General features: G+C 44.6%; 1 protein-coding gene across 7 annotated transcripts in view; it reads left to right on the top strand.

The window, feature by feature from the left end:
* Positions 1–23649, top strand: part of ABLIM1 (actin binding LIM protein 1) — a 293808-nt gene that overhangs the window by 71673 nt on the left and 198486 nt on the right. For 2 of the 7 annotated variants that reach the window (XM_007084839.3, XM_042960675.1), the window contains exon 1: positions 11175–11325. The exons of 1 other annotated variant lie outside the window; for it this stretch is intronic. In XM_007084839.3, coding sequence (XP_007084901.2) covers positions 11268–11325 — 58 coding nt within the window. In that variant the 5' untranslated portion in view covers positions 11175–11267. Of the gene's footprint in view, positions 1–11173; positions 11326–23649 lie in introns of those variants that run through there. 4 more of the 7 variants (XM_042960678.1, XM_015538780.2, XM_015538779.2 and 1 more) reach the window with 3 other exon arrangements.

Here is a 23649-nt window from a genome sequence, read left to right as displayed (position 1 = left end):
TGGGGTCATCAGGGTGGTCTCTCGTCTCACATGACCGGTGTCCCTGTAAGAAGAGGAAATTCGGACACAAAGACAGCAAATACGTGCCCTGGCAGAGTGACGGGCGTGTGAGGAGCCCAGAGAAGACTCAGTCTGCAAGCCCAGGAGAGAGGCCTCTGAAGCCAGACCCGCCGGCCGACACCTTGACGCTGGACCTCTGGCCTCCGGAACCGTGAGGAAAGGCATTTCTGTTGCTTAAGAGCCCCGGCGTGTGGTAGGTGGTGGTCGTGACCCTCACAAACTGGTACAGAATCCTAAGCCAACGAATCCTGACTCCTTTCCCTGCTGCCCTCAGGGATGCAGATGGAAAGTCTGGGGGGGCCTGGACGGTAGCCCCGACCTCTTGATTCTAAAACCGGTGTCTTTGGGGCACCTGGGTGGCTCAGTCGGTTGAGTGTCCGACTTCGGCTCAGGTCATGATCTCACAGTCTGTGAGTTCAAGCCCCGCGTCGGGCTCTGTGCTGATGGCTCAGAGCCTGGAGCCTGCTTCCGATTCTGTGTCTCCGTCTCTCTCTGCCCCTTCCCTGCTCATGCTCTGTCTCTCTCTGACTCAAAAATAAATAAAAACATTTAAAATAAATAAATAAATAAATAAATAAATAAATAAATAAATAAATAAAACCGGTGTCTTTGTCTTTCCGATGCTGGCGCTATCAGGGAAAGATTCGGACGAATCTCGCTGAGGCCTCAGCAATTTGGGGTCAAAGATGTATAGAGCCGTAGCAAGAGAAATCAGAGAGACCGTAATTAGAATTTCACGGGGGTGCGAGAATAATTGTGCGGGGTGTCAACTGAGAAATGCGACCAGTTGCCACAAATGATGGCGATACGGGGCGCCTGGGTGGCTCAGTCGGTTCAGCGTCCGACTTCAGCTCAGGTCATGATCTCGCGGTCCGTGGGTTCGAGCCCCGCGTCGGGCTCTGTGCTGACGGCTCGGAGCCTGGGGCCTGCTTCGGATTCTGTGTCTCCTTCTTCTCTCCGCCCGTCCCCCACTCGCACTCTGTCCCTGTCTCTCAATAACGACTAAATGTTAAAATTTTTTTTTAAATCATGGCAGTAAAAATCTGGATGTCCTGGTTTGCCAAAGACTCCGACACCCCAGTAGGCTACTGACCGCCGAGATGAAAATCGGAAGCCCTTTGATTTGGTTGTGCAAAGCTTCCTGAATGGAAACTGTCCTTTTCACTTCATACGGGGTTTCCCTTCCCGTGTCTTCAGTGCCGTTGCATTATCATTGGCATTTCTCGCAGAGGAATTCTTCAGTTTGAAAAACCTGAACCCTCATGGACCTAGTTCCGACCTCAGTCTCCGGCTGTTGATTCTACATAGCTCTTGCACCCCATGCTCTCAGTTTTCCTTACAGAAAAAGGGAGCTACTTGCTACTCCCCATGTCACAGAGATGTGATTTGGATGTTGTAGGCATTAATTTGTAATAAGAGAGTGGACTTCAGAAGGGCCCTTTTCCCCCATCGAACTTGGCCTTGAGAAAGTGTGATGTTGCCTCCCTGAGCCTGGGTTCCCTCATCTGTGAAATGGGGATAGTCATGCCCACTTGAAAGGGCAATGCGAGTAACCTGGCAAGAACATATGGAAAGCACCTTGTGTTAATCCTCGCATACGTAAGAGCTCGGTAAGTGTTAGCCTTCGATGGATGATCATGATAATGACATCTTAAAATCATGGACGTGATTAACAAGCGGTGACTTTGTGGCTCTGGATGCTGTCCTGAACTATCATTCTGTCCCACAAAAGGAACATCTGCCTTGAGACTCAGGTTAGTGAAACTAGGTAACATGAGGGCTAATGGACAGAGGTGTAGGATTTAGGATAATGTATGGAAATGTAACTATAGAATGAGGTCTTCTACCTTTAACCTACAAACGGTGAAATCACAGTAGATGCCATAAAGCAGCCTTTCGCCAGCTTTTACATGCATGTAAATTGCCTGGAGACCTCGTTAAAAGGCAGGTTCTGATTTGGTAGGTGGGAGTAGGGGCTGGTGCTGAGGTTGTACAGTTCTCGAGAGTTCCCAGGTGACGGCCATGCTGTTGCCCCAGGGGTCTAGGAACAGTAGGGCCCTAGAGTAGACGGTAAGGCTGACTAGGATCCCAGTTGGTTTGTAAATTCCACTATTATCAACCAATGGTTATTTCCTGTTGATTTACCTGAAACTTCAGAACAATTTTGTTTTCATTTCTTTTTTTAAATTGGCGGGGGTCTTGCTACTTCCTTGCCCTGGCCTCTCTGTCTAGTACTTAATTTAAAAAAAAAAAAAAGAATAACTACGATAATAACTAGTATTTATACAGAGGTCACTATGTACCAGGAACTGTTTATTTCGATTCTCAGAACACCCCATAAAGTAGGTGCTATAGTTATCCCCCGTCTTACAGGTAAGAAAACTGAGGCACACATAGATAAAATAACTTGCTCAGAGCACTCACCTGGTGCATGGCAACCAGGATCATTTTATGAGTTTATGTAAAGGAGCCCTGTGTAAATGAGAGCCCTTAGGAATAGCTGGAATGGTTCACTCTAATTTATCAGTTTTTGTGACTCCCGCTTTGGTTTCCTCACGTTTTACAAAATGCACGTCTACCCTGCTAAAGCCAGTGACTGTGGCATTTATTGGAAAGGCAATCCCAGACTACCTGCAGAGGCCTGGAATTGTGGAGGGCACCTGGGGCTAGACCCCACACCGTCAGCTCAGCTGTGGTTTGCCCAGTAACAAAAACTTTGAGCGTGAAGGTCACAGTAAGCAGGACAGATCCTGCTTCCACCTAACGTGAGTGTAAATTCAACTTTTATCAACCAAATAGGACTTCTTTTTTTTTTTTTTAGTGTTCACTTATTTTTGAGGGAGGGAGAGAGCGAGAGGGAGTGCGCATGCGAGCAGGGGAAGGGCAGAGAGAGGGAGACAGAGGAGGAGTCAAAGCAGGCTCTGCCCCGACAGCAGAAAGTCCGATGCCAGGCTGGAAATCAGGAACCATGAGGTCATGCCCTGAACCGAAGTCGGACGCTCAACCGACTGAACCACCCAGGTGCCCCCTCCCCAATATTATTTTTTATTGATTTCCATTAAACTTCAGAAAGTTTTCATTTTTCACTTTACGTTGGCAGGACTCTTGCTACTGTCCTGCCCCCACCTCGTATTCTAAAAATGCCAAAGTAAGAATAAGAATACAGATAAATATTAGAATAAGAACAAGAGTAAGACCACCAGCACACCTGCAAGCCTGCACTGTAGGGCCGTGGGCGGTTCCAGCAAGAGCCGCAGCGGGTGGACCCGAGCGCATTCGTGGACAAGGACAGGGGGCCTGTCAGTTGGGGGCTGTGTGCTTGGCAGTTCGGGGATAGCACGTGCAGCGGAGAACGCTGCTGAGAGTCTGTGGCTGTTGTAACCCCTGCCTGAACCGCTCACTTATCCTGGGGCCTGGGACGAGTCACTAACTCACTGACCTTCCTTTTCCTCCTTTCCAAAATGGAAAGAATTGACAGGATGTGCATTTTTCAAAGAGTATGTTTTGTTTTTAGCTGTGGAACCCTTTCTCCCAACAAAGGCTCATCTGAAAGCTCAGAAAACGAAGCAGACGAGGGGCAGTTTCTTCGGTGGAAGTTGGGGTGGAACCCAGAATCAACCCTACACCCCCAGTCCCTCACCAAACCCTGAAAAGGCTGATGATGCATATATGAGCTTCAAAACACCCAGACTAGATGATCTAAAGGCCCCCCAAGTTCCACGCCCTCTTGGTCTGTGTGCTTAAAGGAAGGGAACACGGGGTGTCCAGAGGCTTCTGTTTGCAAGGGATGTTTGACTGCTAAAGACAATTTTGTCTTGACCCCAGAGGTTGGATTTTAGGAAGCCTAAAAACATTTAGCAAGGCATCCGCAGTGTTGGCTTATTTTGAAAGGCTTAATGCATGCTGTTGTTTTTGCTGCATCCTTAAAATGCCTAAACTAGACTTACCTCTTGAGTTTGGAACAGGGTGGAAAGATTTTTGTTTTGACTTTTGATTGTATGTGTAAAATTGTCATATCTGTAGTTAGAGACTTGTCCAAGTCCCTTTGGATTTTCAAAGGAAAGTTGAAAGTGGGCAGAGACGAACCATTAAGACTCTCAAAAGTCAAAGACTTTGACTCTCAAGGAAAGTCTTTGGAATAATTAGTCCGCATGGGACCGTAAGTAAATGGTTGCTTGCATTAGAGACTAAGTATGAATGTTTTACTGTCAGTAAACTGTGAAGTAGGTGGGATCATACAGAATGTTAAATTCAATTTACAGCTCCCCAAACTAAGCTGCGAAGTTGAATCAGAGCCAGTGGTTTGAAGAGGAGTTCTCATCCTTATTGAAATGTGGCATATTTTCTCTTCCCACTAACTTTGAATGTAGCTTCCAAAGAGGTGGAGGACCAGCGCGGGAGTCATACACACGGTGGAAGGTATAGGTGCGATGCAGCGATGTAGTAGCATTGCCGGGGCAAGTATGTGTCTTTTGGGTGTTTATTCTGTTTTCTTATGCTCCAACAACAAAAAATGCTGCCCTCTGTGTATAGCACAGTCATTAAATGTCCTCCTTCATTCCCTAGGGGTGAAGCTACGTGTGAATGAATACTTGGCGCTTACTGTGCTCATATATCACTTGTGGGCCAAGTGGTAATTAGTGTAGAAATTATAAAAATCCAGACTCTAGCAGGGCGCCTGGGAGGCTCAGTCAGTTAAGCGACCGACTTCGGCTCAGGTCATGATGTCGCGGTTCGTGGGTTCAAGCCCTGAGTCGGGTTCTGGGCTGACAGTTCAGAGTCTGGAGCCTGGTTTGGATTCCGTCTCCCTCTTTCTCTGCCCCTCCCCTGCTTGCGCTCTGTCTCTGCCTCTCAAAAATAAACAAACATTAAAAAAAATTTTTTTAAAAATCCAGACTCTAGTAAATCATTATGATTTAACCTAATCTTTGATCCTCTTACCATGAAAGCAGGGTAGAATCTCTTCATTCTGCAGTAATTTTCTTCCATTCAGACTTTATCTTCACCACTTTTTCAAAGGCACAGAAAGATCGGAATTCCCCACTTCCTACAGCTTATTTATATCAAATGAGTCACTGAAGAGAAATGCCTGTTGCTTTTGTAGGGGATACAGAATACCTTTTAATCCCCTGTTTCCCAGCTAGGCAGGTGGGTGTGAGAGTCAATGCAGACGAAATGATAAGGGGGTGAGGAGATAACAAGTCCCTTGCTGTCAACTCCTCAGCTCTGGGTGGACAACAGAGAATTCTGTTCCTACTTCTTGCCTCTTTGTTTGAAAAGGTTTGCCTGCAACAACAGATGTTGGCGAGGATGCGGAGAAAGAGGATCTCTTTTGCGTTGTTGGTGGCAATGCAAGCTGGTGCAGCCGCTCTGGAAAACAGTATGGAGGTTCCTCAAAAAACTAAAAATAGAACCACCCGACGACCCAGCAATTGCACTACTAGGCATTGATCCACGGGATACAGGTGTGCTGTTTCGAAGGGACACATGCACCCCCATGTTTATAGCAGCACTATCAACAATAGCCAAAGTATGGAAAGAGCCCAAATGTCTCTCGATGGATGAATGGATAAAGAAGATGTGGTATATATATATACAATGGAGTATTACTCGGCAATCAAAAAGAGTGAAATCTTGCCATTTGCAACTATGTGGATGGAACTGGAGGGTATTATGCTAAGTGAAATTAGTCAGAGAAAGACAAAAATCATATGACTTAACTCATATGAGGACTTTAAGAGACAAAACAGATGAACATAAGGGAAGGGAAACAAAAATAATATAAAAACAGGGAGGGGGACAAAACAGAAGAGACTTATAAATATGGAGAACAAACTGAGCATTGCTGGAGGGGTTGTGCAGGGGGGATGGGCTAAATGGGTCAGAGGCACTAAGGAATCTACTCCTGAAATCATTGTTGCATGATACGCTAACTGATTTGGATGTAAATTTTAAAAAGTAAAAAATAAAATACAATAAAAAAGGAAGAACTCCATTGAAATATTTGTAACCTTAATAAATTGAATATTTCTTTATCAAGAAAAAAAAAAGAAAAGGTTTGCATGAACAACATCCTTGATATTGGTTAGGTGGTAATTGTGGATTTTTTCAGCAGGACAACGGGGAGAAGGCTGAAAGAAGTTCAGACTGAGTCATTGCATCACATCTCACTGTAGTCCCTGATCTTCTGCCTACACGCGGTCTTGAGAAAAATTACTTTCTCTCTCGGCTTCATTTTCTCATCTGTTAAAGAGGAATTAGTAACACCCGTCTTCTAAGTCCTTACCTTCTAAGGTTGCTGTGAGGAAAAAACTGAGAGAGGCACGTGAGAAATGCTTATCATAGTCCCTGGGACAGAATAACCATTAGGAAGATAGCGGGCCCCATTTCGGGGTCGTGGCAGCAGATGTTAGGAGGCATCGTCACGCAGTGATTGGGATAAGCAGAAGGTCAGGTGACGGAGCCCCATGTACTAACTACCCTGTCCCATCCAGCGTATTGTTTCATGTGGGGACTCCAGAGTCTGTGTGCTGGAGATTTCGTCTCAAATCCTTTTTGACAAATAGTGGCCCCCCCCAAAAAAAAAGGAATAAAGAAAGGGAAAATAAAAAGAGAAAAAGAAAGAGAGGGAGGAAGGAGGAGAGAGAAAGGAGAGAAGAAAAAGCTGACAGAAAATATGGGCAAACTCTGTCAGCTCTCACGTCTTCTGATGTAGATAGACCAGGAGATAGACCAGGTTGTTAGTGGCCCGCTTTCTAGATTTAGAAGACAGCTTGGTGATTTGCCCAGGATCGTTGGTGAGTTAGCAATAGAGCCAGGTCAAGCATTTGGGTCTTCTGCCTCCCCCTGGTCTAGTGAGTTGGTTGGCAACTCCAACCTGAACATGGAAGGCTAATGGGCATAAGGTGTGGGGAGCAGTCTGCCATGATGGTTCTCCCCTCACCGCAGCCTTAGCGGAGACCAGTGCCAGCCATCGGCTGGGTCTCTTTGTGAATGAGATTAGTTCAGGAGAATCTCATGAAAACAGAAGATGGCTCAGAAAAATGATTCTTTCAACATCCATAATAAGAATGCCCCTCCTCCCTGTCCTCCGTTCCCCACCACACACGTTTTTCCATATTTAGACTTTTTGCAAACAAGCATTAGCAGCCATAGGGTTTATGCTAACTCTTCTAGTGCTAAACTCGTGTTCTGGATCAACCCTTCATAATTTCAGGTGTGGAGATGGCTTGGCATTTTCTCTGATGTAATGATCCTCCCCGAGCTGTTTTAGGATTTGTGAGGAAATTTTTAGCATCCGGAGCGTGGCCTCTGATTCAGAATCCTTGTGCCCAAGCCCCAGCTGTGTCTCTCACGGTTGGGGGTGGGGAGTGACCTTGGACAATTTCTTGAACTTCTCTCGGCTTCAGTTGCCTCATCTTTGAGATGGAGATGGTAACGGGCCCTGCCTCGGAGAGTTAGAAGAAATCCGTGAGGGAGTCTCTGTTCAGTGCCTGCAGAGAGTGAGCTCAGTAAATGTGAGCTATGACTAGTGATGAGGCTGTTCTATCTGCAATTTACAAAGCTGATAGACATGACCATATGTAATCTGCGTTGATATTATTTTAGTAAAGCCCGTAAAATTTCGTTTCCCGTTCTGACGATCATTACATGGGATCCACCTGGAGATCATAAGCAGAAACTAGGCGTGATAGCACAGAGACAGCCGTGTGATGTCAAGACCATTTCTAGATTCAGCCACCAGCAAGAGCGCTTTGTGTTTAAGAGCTGAGCGAACAGCGGCTTCTTTTAGTTCTTAAAGTTGATCCTTCCAACGGAGTCACATCGCTGAGCTTGGAATGGCGCCAGCTCTCCGGGCTGCTAACAGAGTTCTCATCAGAATCCAAGCTAAGGGAAATGACAAGTGTTCTTAACTTTTTTTCCCTATGCCTTTCTAGTTAGGGTCTGGAAGGGCCTTCTTCGTTATTGAATACGACCTTTGAAGAAATGTAGTTTGCGTCTTTCCCAACGGAATCAGCTTTCGTATGGAATTCAGTTTGCAGTATGTTTCTTTCTCTTCTGCTGAGTTTGAAAGGTGAGGTCAGGGCCCCGTGAATGTTTTGCTCCCGATACCTGCTATTTTTCTCTCTCAGCTCTCGTCGTAAATTGTATTATGGTAGGCCTCATCTCCTTGGCCAGATCTTTTAACGTGGTCTGTTGTCAGATGTCCTGTTTGCCTAAGAACATGGGCATCTCTGTCACCAGAGCGTGGTAGCATGGCTGGGGACCTCACCTTCCCTGCAGACGGAGCCAGGCACTGTGGCCCGTTGAAGCCCCCCAGACAGCAGCACTGAACATTCCCAGGCAGAATTGACCTGCTTGTACATTCTCTGCAGCCTTGAGAAAGTCCCTAAATGCCTCTGGCTTTCAGATTTCTCATCTCTGATGCTATGAAGTGAGTGATCTCCAAAATCCCATCTAGCATTCTTCCTTTGAATGGCGTGTTGTGCTAAGTTATGATTTGTGCCGGGGTTAAGGTTCTCTGGCCAAATAAATTTAGGAAATGCTTCTTACCTTATTCTTGTCTTACAGAGTTAACAAGGCACACATGCCTATTAATGTCTCTGAGAAGTCCTGTGGTTAAGAAACCTGTCTAACGATGCACAATCAAGCATTTCTTGACTGTAGGTGAATATGCAAATTAAAGCGTTTTTTACTTATTAATTTTGCTGACTGATGACCACTTTCCTGGGAAGAGTTTCGAGGGGTTCTGAGGGAGACACTTGTACTCCAGGTTCCTAAATGACTGATACAAGGAAAAGAACACACAGCAGTATCTCTGATCTTGAAATGACCTTGTAGAAGTACTGTTGCCATGTTAATTAGAAAATCATTGTGCATTTTAGTTTCTTATTATGTTTTCAGTTTATTTGTTTACTTTGAGAGAGACAGAGACAAGTGCGAGTGGGGGAGGGGCAGAGAGGCAGAGAATCCCAAGCAGGCTCCGTGCTGCCAGCACAGGGCTCGATGTGGGGCTCGGACCCACGAAACTGCAAAATCAGTACCTAAGCCGAAACCAAAAGTCAGACACTTAATCAACTGAGCCACCCAGGCTCCCCTGTTGTTGAACATTTTAAACAGTTTTTAAGCAATTGGTTTCTGGATTCTAATAAATCACAACTAACGGAAGCCAAATCTGGGGGGTTCATGGCTTAGAAGGAGCTACTTTATGGGCTAACTGTTCAAAACGCCAAAGTTTCAATACTGGATTGCCCCCCACCCCCGGCCAGCCTTGCGTTGCAAAAAGGAAAGAACCCATGCAAGTTGCTTTCAACTAGAGTCCCGGTTTGGCCCCAGAAAACAGGTCGCCCAGTACACATGGTTTCTCCTCCCCCCTTTCATTTAAAATCCAGTAGGAATCAGAATCTGAGATTTCAAGGGAGTAGAAAAAACCAGCTTCCATTACATTTGAAATAAAGCTTATTTAAAAAAGAAAAACATGTAGTCATGGGGCACCTGGGTGGCTCAGTCCGTTAAGCATCCAACTTCGGCTCAGGTCATGATCTCGCGGTCTGTGAGTTCGAGCCCCGCGTCTGGCTCTGTGCCAACAGCTCGGAGCCTGGAGCCTGCTTCGGATTCTGTGCCTCCCTCTCTCTGCCCCTCCCTTTGTCTCTCTCTCTCTCTCTCTCTCAAAAATAAACATTAAAAAAATTTTTTTTATGCAGTCATGAAAGACTTTTGTTCCATCATTTGGTAGAATCCCAAGACACTCACCAAAAAAACATTCGGGTGAAGCATGAAATCACAGTCATGAGAATGTTAGGCATTAGGCATAATCAGAAGATTTCAATCAATGTGACTGGCCTTTCGGCAGCAGCTGACAGAAGTCAGCTCTGCAGATGCCAAGCATTTTATCGAAGAGTGGTCCAGTTGTGATACCGTGTCGGGCGCCTGGTGCTTCGGCCAAGTCAGGAGGACATTATCAAAGGCACAGAGTTCCAGGCAGTGGCCTGGACTAGGAGGAGGGCCGATGGGGTAATCCAGGAGCATGGCTATCTCCAGAGCCGTTTCAAAACGAAACCAAAAAGCCACCTACACAAGGAAGAAAGTAAGCTGGGGACGTGCAGTTAATCAAACTTTGCATTGAAACAAGTGATCCTGTGGTCTTTCCTTCCAGTGGATAGATTATGGGCTTTCGATTAACCTGATATCTCAGAATGGGTGCTGGTGCCTGTGTCTTTATGACCGTTATTAAATGTTTACCCTCACGCTTAAAACAATTAGGCCAGTTTCCTTCCTCGTAGCCCCGTAAATGTATCCGACGCTGGGGATATTTATCCGAAGTGTCTTTTTCCATTTAAACTGTCTCCTCATAACGTTTCCATTTTGCAAAAGCCCTGGTGTTCAAAAAAGGCTGGACTGTGGGTGGCAGGTAATCCAACCCAGCATCAGCGCATTCTGGACTGAAGGGAAAAATGCCTCTTTCCTGAGCCTTTCCGGATGAGGTCATTGTTTTCAGACAGCCTGTACCTAATATAAACAGGCTCAAAGTCCATGGCTTGCCTCATACCAGTGTTTTATCAGGGAACAACATCCAAAGCCATGAGGAATAGTCAGGCTGCTAGTAAAAGGAACCCCCCGGAGTTATAGTATTTTTGTTAAATCCTTGTATTTAAAAAAAAAAAGCAGTAAGAGCCCATCTGGTGAGATAATAATTCATTAAGTGAAAAAAGAAGGCAGAAGGCTTGGGAAGATCAATCTTTTCTCTCTTGGCCTCCTGTGTTTGAGTTATTGTGAAATGACGGGGACCAAAATCTGGATTCTGGATTGTGCAGAGTGGAGGAAAATCCAAGGACTATTCCGGGCGTGTTTTAATGGTGGCTTCCCAGGAAGGATGATTTTCTGCAGGTGTGATTTCAGGTGAATGGATGTGTTCTTAAGACTGGTCTTTAGAATTGGTAGGAGACAGAGCTGGGAGAAGGGGGTGAGGATTCTGTATGGGAGGAAGGAGCTAGAATCCTGCAGGAAACTTCTCGTTCTTCCTGAGCTGGCTGCGGCACACCCTCTGGATGGCACACCCCTCTCTGGAGTCCAGCTCAGCCCACGAACTCCTGGGAGGAACGCCAGGGCGCCAGCCTTTCCTTTGAGGAGTGGATGTAGTCCTTCCGTGTGCCCAGCCACCTTGCGAAGAAAAGCTGAAATCTTAGCTCTAAGGTTTGTGCATGTAAATGACCTGGGAGCAGACTGAGTTCATGGATCCTCATCAAACGGTTGAAGACAACCAAGGTTTGTTTGACTGTTCATTTTGTAAACCTGGCCACATGTGCCGCCTGGGGTAGACCACATCTTTAGAGATGGGGACAGGGGCGTCTGGGTGGCTCAGTCAGTGAAGTGTCCCACTCTTGGTTTGGCTCAGGTCATGATCTCACAGGTTTGCGGGATCGAGCCCCGCTTTGAACTCTGCTGGCAGCACAGAGCCTGCTTGGGATTCTCTCGCCCTCCCTCTCTGCCCCATCCCCCGCTCACTCGTGTGTGTGTGTGTGTGTGTGTGTGTGTGTGTGTGTGTGTGTAGTGTGTGTGTGTGCGCGCGCGCACATACTCTCTCTGTCTCTCTCTCAAAATAAATAAATATTAAAAGAAAAGTAAAGAAAAAAAGGGAGAGATTCAGGGACATTTCCATTGGTTAAAATAGTTTTATGCTTATTATAATACGTTAATACTCTGTTTATGTGCATAACATGTTTTTGTATAAAATACATATATATCAGCATATTTAAAGATATTATTAATATAATGGGGTTTTACAACAACATGAGTATTTTGTAGCAGGAATCCAGCTAAATTAAATTAACTTTAGATTGGTTTGTTGAAGCGCATTATTTTTTTATTAAAAAAAAATTTTTTTATGTTTATTTAATTTTGAGAGAGAGAGAGAGAAGAGAGTGACAGAGCGTGAGGAGGGGAGGGGCAGAGGAGGAGGGAGACACAGAATCTGAAGCAGGCTCCAGGCTCCGAGCTGGCAGCACAGGGCTCGAGATCATGACCTGATAGAACGCTTGAAGACTGAGCCAACCCAGGTGCCCGGAGCACTTTAAAAAGAGCCCTTAGTGACTGTGAGTAAATCTGTGATTCCCCTTGCTGCTCCTGTACTCTCTTTTTCTTTTATAACCCATTTCCATGACAATACTTCTGTGTTAACCTAGCTTTGAGATGAATTCTTTCCTTTTTATGAAGCAGTTTTTCTGCCCCTGCCTGAGGCAACATAGGTGCTTTGATTTTGGAGGCCATCTCTAGAAAGCTTCCCCTTACAGTTGTGTTTTGTGGGAGTTTGTTCCCCGGTGAGGCTGGCTTCAGGAGTGACCCAGCTTATCCTGATCAGCTTCGCCAGGGACTGGGAGACAACACCCCAACTTCAGAGGCGGCCCGACACAATCTTGTAGGCTGCTCCATTGAAACCAGCAGACTGTGTCGATTCATTTGATGCTTCTTTTGATGCTGGACCCCTTAAGATAAGGGATGGTGACTTATTTTGGCTTCCGGCGAATAGGCTGGTGGGTAAATCCGTGGAAGGCAGATATGCCCTGGACCCTCCCACCTTCACTTGTGATCACGCTGCTCTCCTCGGTTTACCAGGCCCTCCAGTGAGCTCGGGTTTGCCTTCCTACCCAGGACAGGTGGGACCGGGGAGCCCGGCTACGTTGCACTTCACAAGTACACGCTTGTTGAGACACACACAGGGACCGCAGGTTGGCACACTCTATACGTGATGAAGTGTTCGTGCTGGCTTCTTGTGCCGCGAAACTTTCTCCGGCAAATGAACATTATTTTGAAAGACGGCGCTGACTTAAAAATCTGGAAATGTTTCATATTCTTTATTGACCTGCCTTAGACCTTTCCTGGGAAGACAAAAGTAGACACACATCAGAATAAGAACGTTTAAAGCTGACAGCGGGCGGTAAGCCAGCTGTGCCGAAACTAGTTCCCCCTTATTCTTTCTGAAGGGTGACATCAGGTGATGTCACAAAAGGCCCCTAAATTCTTGGGTAATCTCTGGGCTCTCCTCAAAGATAGAATCTAAACGCTAATGATGATACCGTGCATATTAATGAGTATTAATGTATTACTGGTATTCAGAGTTGGAAACTAGGATTCTATCCCTACTCCTAAGTGAAAGGGATAAAATGAGAATATCTCAAGATGTCTGCATGTCTCTATTTTGAATAAACTTGAAGCCCTCTGTTTTCCCTGGACTGGAAGAAGAGTGGATGTTAGTTTTGATTTCCAGGAAAGATAGGGCAGGTTTTAGAAAACCTTACGTGATAGAGAGATTATAAGTAAACAGAGTGAGCCATATATCTGCTTATATTTTTTGAGGTCAAACTGGCGGGAGGGGTGGGGGGAAGAAATTTCTTCAAAAGAATTTCATTTCTTTTTTCCTTTTTTTGACTACTCTCTTTCCACTCCGTGGCATATTTTTAAGGGATTTGGAGTCTTTCCACTGGCTGCCAGCTGGAATTTACAGAAAGTATATCTCTAGAACACTCAACAGTTGACTTGAATCTCGGTCATAATTAAATTGGAAGGTTGGCAGATTATTCTGAGACTCAAAAACAGGCACACCTTATGTTTGAAACAGAAGGAGTTTCACTACTCTGCATTGTTTTAAAAGTATTCTCCATTGGGAAAATTGATAATATATTTTAATTACCTATTCTTTAAAGAGAAGGATATTCTGAATGGCTATGTAATGAACAAGTTTAACCATGCTTAAATTTTGTCTCTTATTCTTGTAGCTGGATCCCTCCCTGATGCTTTAAAGTTTTAACAAAGCTTTCCCTGCCCACCCATCCCTCTTTAATAAGAGTACCTCATCCTGTCCTTTCTCTCCTGGCACACCTTAAAAGCATTAGCTAGTTAGATGACTTGATTTACTACCTTCTGCTCTAAACGATATGCTTACAGCTGGTGTTTGCATACAATTAATAGTACTTTAGGCATTGGAGACACCCAGCCTTCTCTTTTATATTAAAATCTAACCATTGGGGCACTCGGCTGGCTCAGCCAGGGGAGCATGTGATTCTTGATTTGGGGGTTGTGGGTTTGGTTTGAGCCCCATGTTGGGTTAGAGATGACTTAGAAATTAAATCTTTTAAAAGATCTGTTTGTTGACATGTACCTCTCCATTGTAACATATTTTAAAGGTTGGGGTGATAGTCAGGATATCAATTCAGAACACTGGGATTTTGCAGGGCCTGTCTCTAAATGCCATTCCTTTCCAAAAAGGGGGGAAAGGGCAACGTGCTGATGAACACGCCTCTGAGATTTCATCTGAGAGGGTGGAATGCTGGACAGGTTTTTCTGCTTTAAGAGGCAGTTACAGCTGCCACAGCAAATGAGCTCTGCCAAGTTTGGTGACCAGTGGGTCAGTTAGAGCATAACATTGCCAGGGACGTGCCCCAGCAGTGGGAGCGGGCTGCAGGAACACTGGCGATTGGGTTTTCATGGAACAGTCGACAACAGAATGGGCCTTGAGAGGTCTTGTCCCTGTCTCTCCTCCCCCCCTGCTCTCGATGCTTGCAGGCTCCCTAGCTTCTGACTGCACCACATGACCTTGACCGCCCTTGAAGACCACGTATCTTGAAGATCTTAATGGAATAGAAACTCCCTGAGCCTGGTATTACTCTTCTTTATAATACTTTTCACGAGAATCATACCTCATGCTGACACATGGATTAAAGTGGTAGAGAGAGCTAGAAGGTGAACTGGGCTGCACCGTGTTCTTAGAAAAAAGGTCACTGTGTTAGTGGGGTGTATTATTTTGTGGAAGGCACATCTCTGGACTATTTTTAAGTGACTTAAATGGTCTGTTTCCCCTATTTTTCCTATATCAGGTGTTGTTGGCTATGTGAACCGTCAAATGTGTGTACAGATTCATGAATTTAATTAGCCATTTTACTTTTGAGGCTCTTGGCCCCACCCATGTCTCCTTTCTTTCTTTCTTTTTTTTTTTTCAACTTTAAAGGAACTCTCGCTGTAATAGTTTCTCTCTAATTGGTAGCTCTTCCTTCTCGAGGAGGCTCTACTGATGTGTCATTGAGCCCTCCCTGGACTTGGCAGGAAAGCAGGTCTTTAATGTTCTCTGTGTTATCATTAATTTACTAAGCATCTCTCAGCAGGTGGCAGGCACTGTGCTAGGAGCTAGGTACTGTGCAGGATAAATCTCGGTCATTCAGAATCTATACCCTTGGAAGGACCACTGGCATTATGAGCCAGAGATGAGCTGGGCACCTAACCTACATGATAAATTAACAAGTACCTGATTAGGGTGAAGAATGCAAGTGTTGGAATATAAGACGAAAGGGGAGGGAGTCACCTAAGGAGATTCGGATCCTGGGAAGGCCCAGGGGTTCTCTGGGATAGAGATGAGTCCACTGGTTTTAAGGGCCACCACCTGACCACAGATCTCTTCTCACCATGGCTCTAGCACGGGGGAAGTTTGCCTCTTGTTCTCAGGGACCATCTGTGCCCATCATTACTGCCAGTGCCGCAAGGATTAGGGACTTATTTTCCCCTTCCTAAAAAGTGGTATTCTTTGAATTTCCAGGTTATTTTTTCTAGCATAAACCTATAATTTTGGAGTTGCAGAAGGAAAGCAGGTTACTTCTGGACACAGTGTCAAGCTCTTGAGCTCTAGGGACAGAGAGATGTGGTTCCCATCATGGCTTGGATACCTACTATCTTGAGCAATGTCTTAATTTCTCCAAGCCTCAGTCTCCACCTCTATAAAATGGAGCTAATAGTACTACCTGCTTTATAAGATTGTGGGCATTAAATGAGGATGTTTATGTTCATAAAACCCACAATACAATGCCCTGCATGTAATAATGAATGACTTATGGAGCGCCTGGGTGGCTCAGTCAGTTGAGTGTCCGACTTCGGCTCAGGTCATGGTCTCGAGGTTTGTGAATTTGGGCCCCGCGTCGGGCTCTGTGCTGGCAGCTCGGAGCCTGGAGCCTGCTTCCGATTCTGTGTCTCCCTCTCTCTCTGCCCCTCCCCCACTTGTGCTCTGTCTCTATCAAAAATAAATACATGTAAAAAAAAATAATAATGACTGACTTCTACGGTTACTGATTGTAGTTTCACCTGAGAAATGTAGGTGCTTCCAAATTGTTTATTTTGTTGAATAGTGCTTTGGAATCCAAGCCCTTGGTTCTAGTTTGGTTTTATTTTTTATGTGTGCATTTTATTTTATTTACTTTTAATTATGCAAATCGTTCAAGCAGAAGCTTTTGCTGTAAACATCTCAAACAGTGTAGGAAAGGCAAAAGCTTCCCTTGACCACCATCCAAACCAAGGGGGTAACTAGGATTATTGGTTATATTTATTTATTTTATTTTCACCAAAGTAACTCATGCTCCTAGTTTTAAAAATGAAATAGTGTCTTCTCCCATGAACGGAAGACAGAGGAATGAAAGCCAAGGATTCCAGCGTGTTTCTGGCCTGACTTCCTGGGATGAAGCATCCCTCCCTGTTCCTAAGTTCAGCTCTTTGTGTATCGATTTCAGTAGTTTCTTTGGACACAGGACACACCGTGGTTTTTAAAAGTTGGGGGTGCCATTTCTTGCCTTTGTGTTTCAGACGTTGTCAATTGTTAAGAGTAGAGAAGAGTTAATTCTAACCTTGCGTTTGTAGTAAATCAACGGATAATGTCGACAATGAAAAAACAATATCGAGAGACGGCCATGAAAACATCTTATTTAGAGAGACGGATTTAAGTACCAGACGAAATAGCGAAAAAGAGTTCAAATAGGTAGCCCCCTCTCTCTTACCCCATTTGCACACGCAGGGGAAAGGACTTTCCAGCCTGTCGCAGCGTCTCACGTCCTCTTCGGCTGGCGCCTGTGAGGATTAGTCTCCAGGCAGAAAGAAGGTGAGGAGGGGAAATGGGGGCTCAACTCCTTCCCACAAAGACGGTCAAGTCTGCTCTGTCTTATCCTTCATCCTGCCTTCAGCGGTTGTCTGGTGCCCCCAATCCAGGCCCTTCCTGGTTTGCCCCTAGTTGACTTCACTCCCCTCAGCTTAAGCGACAGCCTCCCCGTCTTCGCATTTATCATTCATTCAGTTTCTAGCATCCAGAACTGCGTTGAGATCTCGTCGGCAGTTCCTCCTCTCTTGTTCTTTTTGGGGCTTCGTGAAGATGCAGAGATAAGCACATGATCAAAGCACCATGTTGAACCATGTAGATTGTGTAGATTTGGGCACTCAGTTCCTGTCTGATGCTCTAACTACCTCACATTTAATGGTCTTTCCTACAGCAGAATCGTAAGGTCATAGATATGAAAAACTGTGATTTTTATGTCTTTCAGAAATCTCAGTACTGAGCACATGGTGGGAGCTCACCAAATCTTATTGACTGGTTATTGATCTTTGGTTATTGGGCTGGCAAGAGACATTGATGTATCCTACCTTTAACAGTAGAGTCACATAAAAACCAGGTCACCAAGAAAATTGCAACTTTCTCATTTTTGCCTTTAAGATTCCAAGGAAACGTCAGTGTTAGCAGCAAGGATTTTCAGACAGGGTAAACTGCTATCAGTTACGTATTGCTGTTTCAGAACCATTCCAAAATTCAGAAACTTAAAGCAACAATCATTTGTTATGTTTCTCGAGCCTGCAGGCCGAGGACCAGCTGCTCTCGGTGGAATTAGTGGGCACTTTGGCCGACTTGCACGTTGGGAGCTGGCTCCGCTCCGTGCGTCCCTCCCCCTCCTCTTGGGATCAGCAGGTTATCCCAGTCATGTCCGCATCTCAGTGACGGAGAAGGACAAGAGAGCAAGCACAGACACGCATGACGTCTTACGGCCTAAGTTCAGAACTGGTGCTGGGGCACATTCTCCTTCCTCTTCAGGCCCCAGCAAGTCATGTCTCAAAGTGAGCGGGCGTCGGAAACCGACATGGCAAAAGACTTGGCCACAAGGAGGGACGCATTGGAGTCACTAATGCAATCTGTCATACCTTCTTTTTTTTTTTTTTTTAATCTTTTTTTTAACGTTTTATTTATTTTTGAGACAGGGAGAGACAAAGCATGAACGGGGGAGGGTCAGAGAGAGAGGGAGACACAGAATCTGAAACAGGCTCCAGGCTCTGAGCTGTCAGCACAGAGCCCGACGCGGGGCTCGAACCCACAGAGTGCGAGATTGTGACCTGAGCCGAAGTCGGACGCTCAACCGACTGAGCCACCCAGGCGCCCCAGGAACAGCTATTTTAAAGGCCGTAAAGATTAATTTAACTTAGCAAGATATGCTTTACAGAAGCCAGTAAAACCTGTCTGGTCATTCCATAGATAAATTTTCCAACAGGTTAATGTGGTCCAGTCTGTGTGAAAAGGCCACACTTTTCAACAGTGTTATTACTTGTGACAAATCATTTCTGCTTTTAAAAGCCAGTTTGAAAACACGCTTACCAAGAATGTTAATGTTTTTGTTTCAGCTGGAGAATGAGGGGGGAAAAGGTTTAGAAAGAAAGTAACAGGAACACCTAATTAAAATGATTTGGCTTTATGCCATTTTGAAAATTTTATTTGACCGATGTGACCTAGATTTGTAGAAGGGAACTAAGGGGATTAATAGAGATGATTTATTTTTAACTGTTAAGACTATGCAGGAATCAAGTGGGCATTTTCCCACCACGGTTGTATTTCACTTAGCATTTACTTAGCAATATTCATGTTTTCTCCCGTATTTGAAGATAGAAAAAAAATCTCAGAATATTGTGGGAAATAAAGGGTTTTGTGTTTTGTTTTGTGTTTTTTTTTTTTCCTCTCTCAAAATCTTCAATACCTGTTTATTCATTTACATTCAGCTTGTCAGTAGCCTGTACTTGGGTAGATTTCCACTCATTAAATCCAGATACAGAAACTTGGAGTGTAGCTTTTGGAAAGGTGGGAAGAAGAAATGCCCCCTGGATAAGAGTCTTAATTCCGTTAAGTGTTTCCCAAAGCTTCATACTTTCTTGGGTGCTTCTTGGTTTTTCTTTCCCTGTGGAAGATGTCAAAATATACAAGGAAGACAGGGACTAGACCGTATTGTTCGATTTCAGTCATTTTGTACTTGTTTTTGAGCTCTCGCTTCATGGCAGTCACTGTCCTAGGACGTGGAATCATCACAAGGAAAAAGCTTAAGCGCCCCCCCCCCACCTTTGTGGTGCTCACAGGACAGCAGTAGCTGTAGACAAGTGGACCGCAGCATGTCAGACGTGCCCGTGGGTCCCAGGGGGACGCAACCGGTCTCCTTCAGAAATAAGAGGGATTTTTCCCAGGTAAATAAACTCCCTCCTGATTTTACATACAGATGATTGAAATAAAACTGCACCTTAAAAAGGATTTAGAATTTTCCATTCCTAGTCTTTATACCTGAAGTTGGTGATAAAATTAAAAAGAAATACCTCGGGAGGTTTCGAGGACACAATAACTTGAAATCCCGTGAGTTTCTTGGAAAAACACCTTTTTCCAGGGTAACGCAATCATGTAAGTCTACTCTGTTACTGATTATTATCTTACATCTTTATGTAAGATACATTTATATACATGTTTTTCTTCTTTTCTTGGGGAGTTCTCTTTCCGCTACGTCAGCCACTTTCCTAGTGTTATGCGTTGAATTGTCACCCTATAAAAGTTTTTGAGTTCTCGGGGTGCCTGGGTGGCTCAGTCAGTCAGCCAAGCATCTGACTTTGGCTCGGGTCATGATCTCGCAGTTCATGCGTTCAAACCCCGCGTCGGGCTCTGTGCTGACAGCTCGGATCCTGGAGCCTGCTTCAGATTCTGTGTCTCCCTCTCTGTCTGCCCCTCCCCGGCTCATGCTCTCTCTCTCAAAGATAAACCTTAAAAAAAAAAAGGTGTTGAGTTCTAACCCCTACCACCTGGGAATGTAACCCTATTTGGCTGTAGGGTCTTTGCAGATAGTCAAGATCAGATGAGGTCATTAGGGCGGGCCCTAATTCAGTGTGATGAGCTTCTAAAAATGGGAAGTGTGGACACAGAGACAGACAGTGAGGTTAAACAATGTGAAGCCTCAGGGAGGAGAAAGCCATTTACAAGCCAAGGGACACCTGAGGCCACCGTGAACCAAGGGCCAGGCTGGGTACAGATTCTCCCTCTCAGCTCTCAGAAGATACCAGCCCTGCTGACACCTTGAGCTCAGACTTGTGGCCTCCAGAAGTGTGAGACAATACATTTCTGTCATTTAAGCAGTTCAATTTGTACTACTTTCTTAAGGCAGCCCCAGGAAGCGAAAACCTTTACTTAATGCATAATGTCGTGGTAAGCGTTCCAGAGCTAATGTATGTAAATAAATGTGCACAAAAGTGGCTGTCACACAGTATTATTTTATGACACTGTGGGTTTCAGCCTGGGTGGCACCAACATGGGGCCAGCGACCCAATGATGACAGCTCTCCAATGACTGTGGATACCTAGGCCCCCCTGGGACACAGGGGACCTCTGGTTATCACCAAGCAGATAAAGAGGATTCGCCGCCGTCATGTGAGATCCGTGGAGGGAGCTGTGTGTTCAGAGAGCAGGAGAGCCACAGAGAGGCTACAAGAAGGATTAGGGCAAGGATACGTCAAGAAACTTCCTAGGATCTAGCCTTCCAATAAACTTGCAGATGTTCTGTCTTTATGAAGAAGGAATATTTGGTTTTAGTCTCTTTATGATCCTCAGAGCATTTTAATAAATTTCTGGCTTTCAAGTTTTCAGTTTGTTGCTTTTCTGCATCATTCATACCCATATTCACGTTTAGAGTAACGAGAATTAAGATAGCTAAAATGTTTTGAGTGCCTCTTGTGTGGCACACGCATTGCCAAGTGGTTATATATCGTATCATCTCATTTAATTGTCTCAACAACTCTGGGATGGACACACTAGTATTATCCCCATTTTATAGACGAGGAAACTGTCGCTTCCAGAAATATCTTGTCTGACACCACGGTGAGTGGCAGACCCAGACCTTGAACCCAAGTTTAATTGTAAAGTTTATTCTCTCATTAACTCTCAAATCCCTAAATATGAAATGGCTAGGAGTATAAGATTTTCATAGCTACAGTGTACATTTTAAATGGTAACTATTCCACTTACTTTTTAGGCCAAAAGGGCATATAGAATGCCCCTCCTAAACCAACATCTGCTAACCAGCTAAGCTGCTTCACCTTTAAATTTTTTTTCCTCTGAATACATTTGTGGGAACTTTTGTCCACAATGCCTATTTTTCAATAAATTTTAAAAAACGACCCTAGGGATTTCATCTTTAATGAAAATAAAAATAGACTTAAATAACTGTTGAACACCTGCTGTAGACTACAGTGGCTAGATAACTGGAGATACAATAGATGTGGTCCCTACTCTAGTGGTGACCTTTGCGGGAAAATATATAGTATAATAGAATTTAATTGGGATGCCGGGGTGGCTCAGTCAGTTGGGCATCTGACTTCAGCCTAGGTCATGATCTCACTGGTCTTGAGTTCTAGCCCCGCGTCAGGCTCTGTGCTGACAGCTTGGAGCCTGGAGCCTGTTTCAGATCCTGTGTCTCCCTCTCTCTCTCTCTGCTCCTCCCCCCCCCCCCCGAAAATAAACATTAAAATTTTTTTTTTTAAATAGGAGATTTTAATTTAGATTGGGACACCCTGGGGGCACCCGGGTGGCTCAGTCGCTAACTTCAGCTCAGGTCACGATCTCGTGGTTCATGAGTTCGAGCCCCATGTTGGCCTCTGTACTGACAGCTCAGGGCCTGGAGCCTGTTTCAGATCCTGTGTCTCCCTCTCTGTCTCTCTCTCTGCTCCTCCCCCACTCACACTCTGTCTCTCTCAAAAATAAATAAACATTGAAAAACAATTGTAGACTGGGCACCCTGGAAGGCCTCACAGAGGAGGTGGCATTTAAGCTGAGGCCCAACTGATAAATAGGAGTGAGCATGGCGGTGGTGGGAACCATACAGATTGCCTGGAAGAGGGAAGAGTGTGTGTGAGGTCTCTGATGTGGAAACAAAGTGTGGCTTGTTCAAAGAACTGAAAGATAACCTCCGTGACTGTAGCACAGTGAGAAAGGATGAAGAAGGAAGGGACACTTCATAGTGCATGCCACAGTAAGAGCTTTGGATTGCATTGTGCAATGACCAGCTGTTGAAGGGTTGTTGTACAAGTTAATGTGGTAACGTTTGTTTTTTTTTTTTAATTTTTTTTTTTTAATTTTGAAAGTGATTAAAAGTTCATTGAGAGGCATTGTGATGCTGGTGGAAAGATCTTTGAAAATGAGAGAGAATGGATTCTAGAAATAATCCCCAACGCACATGGTCATTTGATTTACAACGAAGGGGCCACTGCGTTTCAATAAATGGTGCTGGAGCCACTGGGTATTCATGTGGGGGGAAAATGAACCTTGATCCCTACCTCACACCATTTGTAAAAATTCATTTGAGATAGAACATAAAAACTAATACAACTTCTGGGATAAGACATGGGATATCTTTGTAACCATCACTCAACGCTGCTTTCTTTTTTTTTTAAAGAACCAAAAGCAAGCACTAGCCATAAAAGGAAGAAGTTGTTTAATTGAATTTTCTTAAAATTAGGAACTGTTTGTCAAAAGTCATCTTGAAGAAAATGAATAGGCAAGCCACCATGTAGGAGAAAGTAATTGCATTAGGTTTACCTGAAAAAGTACTCATATCTGATGTGTATAAGGAACTCCTACAAATCAGTAAAGAAAAAGCAGATAATCCATACTTTACAAAGGCATGTATGTCAGGGGCACCTAGCTAGCTCAGTCGGTTAAGTGTCTGATTTCGGCTCAGGTCATGATCTCATGGTTTGTGAGTTTGAGCCCCATGTCGAGCTGTGTGAGGCCAGCTCAGAGCCTAGAGTCTGCTTCCGATTCTGTGTCTCCCCCTCTCTCTGCTCCTCCCCTGCTCGTGCTCTGTCTGTCTCTCAAAAAATAAACATTTAAAAAAAAATTTTTAAAGGCATATACTTCACAAAAGAGGGTATCCAAAATGGCTGATAAGCATATGGAAAAAGTCTCACCATTGTGAGTCTTCAAAATGTAAGTTAAAGCCCCAATGAGGTACCATTATTCATCTACCAGAATGGCTAAAATTAAAAGGCCTGATAGCACTAAGTCTTGGCGAGGGTCTGGGACAACTGGAATTCTCCTGCCATGTTGATGGGAGTACGCACTGAAGCAATCACTTTGGAAAAGCGTTTGCCAATACCTTCAAAAGCTAATCCACACCGACCATACCCTAGGTGTATCCTCAAGAGAAATGAGCATGAATGTCCACAAATGGACACGTCCAGTGATATTCATAATAGCCCCAAACTGGAAAAACCCAAACATCCCCAAACAGGAGAATGGATGAATTAGTTGTGGTTATGGTGTACTATTTGGGTGGAATATTACCCCGGGGGGAAGAACTGTTGATACACATGGATGAATGAACAGGTATTATGCTGAACAAAAGGGTACATAGAAGGGTACACACTGTGTGAATTATCTTGAGGTTCAAATGCAAGCAGAACGGGTCTCCTATGATAATAGTGGTTACCTGGAGGGAGTATGGCA

This window comes from Panthera tigris, chromosome D2, assembly GCF_018350195.1.
Source record: "Panthera tigris isolate Pti1 chromosome D2, P.tigris_Pti1_mat1.1, whole genome shotgun sequence".
Taxonomy (NCBI): Eukaryota; Metazoa; Chordata; class Mammalia; order Carnivora; family Felidae; genus Panthera; species Panthera tigris.
Note: the sequence above shows the minus strand (reverse complement) of the source record. Positions and strands in the feature narration are given on the sequence as shown.